Below are 3,640 nucleotides of genomic sequence, written 5' to 3' on the forward strand. Positions count from 1 at the left end.
AATCTATTTTTGTGAGTAGAACAGGAGTGATGGTTCCCAGGATCAGATTAGTTATTGAAGGGTCAAAAATAACCTCTTATTTTGAAGGCTTTCTTTGGACTCCAGTGGGATCTGAAATGCTGTGGGAGTAGATAAGGACAGAGAGAGAGTTTGGATGTTTGTTACCCAAGGCAAATGGGCAGGATTGAGGGGTGCTTACAAGGGTAATAGAAAGACATGAGAGGCCAGTTCTCTTTCTTGAAGTCTTGGGATAGCTGGAAAGAATTTTGGGATGTTTGCCAGCCTATAGTGTCAGTTCTGCTTGGAGACAGATCTTCTGTATTGTTCTTGATCTGATGCCAAACTAGTTTACAGTTTAACCCCTAATTTAGGCCCCTTGAATGTCATGCAGTGAGGGGAGGATTTTTTCTTCCTCTGTGCTTCTCTGTGAAGTCCCTTCAGGCTGCTCTGAAATGGCTCTAAATGCTCTGAAAATTTCATTTTTTCCATTTGCATGAGCACCTCTGTGATTTTCGGTTTGTTTCTGTCCACTTCCCCAACGCCAGGCGTCTGCCCTAACTTGCACTGCTCAGAATTCTTGAGCTCCTTTATAATGTAATTAAGTGCATCAAATCAAGTCAGCTTTTGGGCAGGTTTTGTAAATGCACAGCTTTGCTCAGAGCTCAAGATGCAGCAGCGCTTCTCTTAAATAAAAATAACCTGTTTTCACTTGGGCAGACTTTTCTATTCGGTGCTGACAAGTGGGCAAGAGGATTTTTCTTGCTGATTTAACATGTGAAAAACAGAGAATTTATAGTTGAAGATGACAGCTGCATTTCACTTGCCTCTGATTTTTATTACATGAAGAGTGCCTCATGAAAGGGAACTGAGTTTTTAAGAAGGAGCATCAAGAGAGGTTTTTGAAATACATTCAAGTAACACTTAGTGATTGCTTTTTGGTTGGCAGGCAGGTTGGTTGCTCTCAAAGTAAAATCTGGGTTTTGCCTTGTTTTAGAAACTTCAAATTTGAAGATGAGTTTGTAAATATTCCTCAGAGTATCGCACAGATAAGTAGGGAAGCTGGTGTGGAAACGTTCATTCACATCTCTCACCTGAATGCCAACATGAAGAGTCCTTCCAAGTACCTCAGGAGCAAAGTAAGTCTGGAATCTTTTGGAATGTGTTTTCTGAGAGCCTGCTTTTTAAAAATCATTTGTTTTATTTTGTTTGTTTCCCCAACTGGGTCTGTTTGAAGGAAATCAGTGTGTGAATTTACTATGGAGTGTTTTTTGCAGCTGAGACATTTTTGAGGTAGTTTACTTACTGGAGCCAGAAATCCTGTGTTACTTTACTTTGCATTAACTTCAGTATAAATCTATTTATTTACTTAAGGCTTCTTTTTGAACCTTGTCCCTTTGAATTCGTGTCACTTCACTAGTGAGGCTGCATTTTATCTCAGGCAGAAGAAATGATCTACGGGATTTTTTCGGGCTCTCTGAGTGTAACACATCTCCGAGATCAAATGGCTTAGATACAGATAATTTTTGTGCCTCTGATGGTGCCATTTCTTTCACTTCTGCAGTCAGACATCCACTTCTGGTTTGTTCAGAGTGGATCTAATGAATGTGTTCATTCTAATTGAATGCCAGGCTGTTGGAGAGAAGGTTGTGAGGGAGGAATTTCCAAATGCCATCATTTTGAAGCCCTCGGAGATGTTTGGGAGAGAAGACCGATTTCTCAACCATTATGCAAGTATGTGCTCTTGAAATGATAAACCCATGTGTGATCTGGGTAACTGTCTGTGGAGGACAGAGGAAAATGGGATTTGCTTCTGAAAAGGTGGTGTGTTTTGATCAGAAATGTGCTTTGTTACTGAGCGTGTGTAGCGGGAAACACAGAAACAGAAATTCTCATCTCTGGACTGAAGTCTTTCTGAGTCTGATTATAATTTTACTCTTTGAATTTATTTTTTTAAATTGTTTTATTTTGAGGGAGGATGTGTACTGCTGAGACACCTCTGAACCACTCTAAGCAGTAAATGCAGCCTTCACTTTATTTTTTAAGAAAACTAAATGTGTGTGGAAAACAACGCTACTTGAATTGGATGGGAATTCTTCCCAATTCTGTTTTTTTTTTTTTTTTTTTTAAAAGTTAAGTCAGTTTTCAGAAGTGGTGTAAAGTGTCTTGGTGGTTTGCTTCTGAAAGGATTCACAGGTTTTCTCCCTCTTTCTGGCAGACATGCGCTGGTTTGGTGGTGTGCCTCTCATTGCCCTGGGCAAAAAAACGGTGAAGCAACCAGTCTATGTAAGTTTTCAATAAAACAACACGATCTCCAGTCCTCTCTGGGTGTATTTGGGTACATGTGAATCACTTTTGAAACATTAGTGTGTGCATATATTCCTGTTTTCTGTTGGTAATGGTGTGAATTTGTTCCTCACAGGTGGTTGATGTCGCAAAGGCAATTATTAATGCAATTAAGAATCCTGATGCAAAAGGAAAAACGTATGCCTTGGCTGGGTAGGTCACTTTTCTGATTCTAATTAACTGAAGTACTTCTTTTTGGTGTCATTTTTTTGGCATGCTGCACAGTACATTTAATGTCTCCATCCTTGCACACAGTTTGAGCTGCAATAAATTCCACCTCCTTTTTGGGAGGAAAAATGACTCGAGCTGTTACTGTGAGTACTCCAAAAATCCCAGTTTGGGCCCCATTGCATTTCATGTTCTGTGTGTGCACACAGAGGAGCAGGCATCTTGGGAAGCATGCTGGACGACATAGATTTGGAGAAAACTCTGGTAAAGCTGTGTGGAAAACACCTGGAATTTCAATACTTAGAGGCAGTGGTTCTCCTGTTAAAGGCAAGGGGTTTACAGGTCACCCAGAGAAGCTGGGGATGCCCCTTCCTTGGACGTGTCCCAGGCCACGTTGGATGGGGCTTGGAGCATCCTGCTCCAGTGGAAGGTGTCCCTTGCAAAGATACCTGGATTTTTTCTGAGGTTAAATTGGTTTTTCCAAGTGGTTTATTTTGTGAGGCTGTTGCAGTGCTGGCTCTTTATTGCCATGACCCAGAGGTGGTTGTTGGTGTGGCTCTTCCTCGTGTCGTGCCAGTTGGTTCTGTGCTTTAACTGAGCTGCTGAGGAAGTTGGAAAACAAAAGGAACTGTGCAATATAACCCCTGAGGAGAAACCTGCCCCACCGTGGGCTCCCCGTGAGCAGCAGGGTGGACAAATCATTTGGATTGAAGGAAACGGGCCCTCGGGGGGTGGAAGGCTCTAATTTTTTGTCACCTGGTGCAAACACTTAAGTATATTCAGGTACCCCTGACTGAGCTGTAATGTTTGTTGCTTCTTCCCTCAGGCCTCACCGGTACCTGCTGTACGACATGGTCGAGTACATCTACACCATCTCCTACCGGGCCTTCATTCCCTACCCGCTCCCACGGCCTCTCTACCAGTAAGTGGGACCCTCCTTAGGCTGAGGGAGCTGGGGCTGTTCAGCCTCCAGAGCAGACACTGAGAGGGGACCCCATCCATGTGTGTCAGGGGCTGCAGGGAGGGGGCAGAGGATGGCCCAGGCTCTGCTCGGGGGGCCCAGCAATGGCACAGGAGGAACGGGCAGGAACTGATCCCAGCAAGTTCCAGCTGGACATGAGGAAGAACT

General features: G+C 43.4%; 1 protein-coding gene across 1 annotated transcript in view; it reads left to right on the forward strand.

Moving 5' to 3' along the window:
* Positions 1 to 3,640, forward strand: part of NDUFA9 (NADH:ubiquinone oxidoreductase subunit A9) — a 12,642-nt gene that overhangs the window by 4,983 nt on the left and 4,019 nt on the right. Inside the window, exons 5-9 of the mRNA XM_027908412.1 lie at positions 995 to 1,136; positions 1,629 to 1,731; positions 2,216 to 2,283; positions 2,420 to 2,496; positions 3,338 to 3,433. Coding sequence (XP_027764213.1) covers positions 995 to 1,136; positions 1,629 to 1,731; positions 2,216 to 2,283; positions 2,420 to 2,496; positions 3,338 to 3,433 — 486 coding nt within the window. The remainder of the gene's footprint in view (positions 1 to 994; positions 1,137 to 1,628; positions 1,732 to 2,215; positions 2,284 to 2,419; positions 2,497 to 3,337; positions 3,434 to 3,640) is intronic.

The sequence above is a fragment of the Empidonax traillii genome, unplaced genomic scaffold, assembly GCF_003031625.1.
Source record: "Empidonax traillii isolate 1590-97213 ecotype Southwest subspecies unplaced genomic scaffold, ASM303162v1 scaffold1701:size72210, whole genome shotgun sequence".
NCBI lineage: Eukaryota > Metazoa > Chordata > Aves > Passeriformes > Tyrannidae > Empidonax > Empidonax traillii.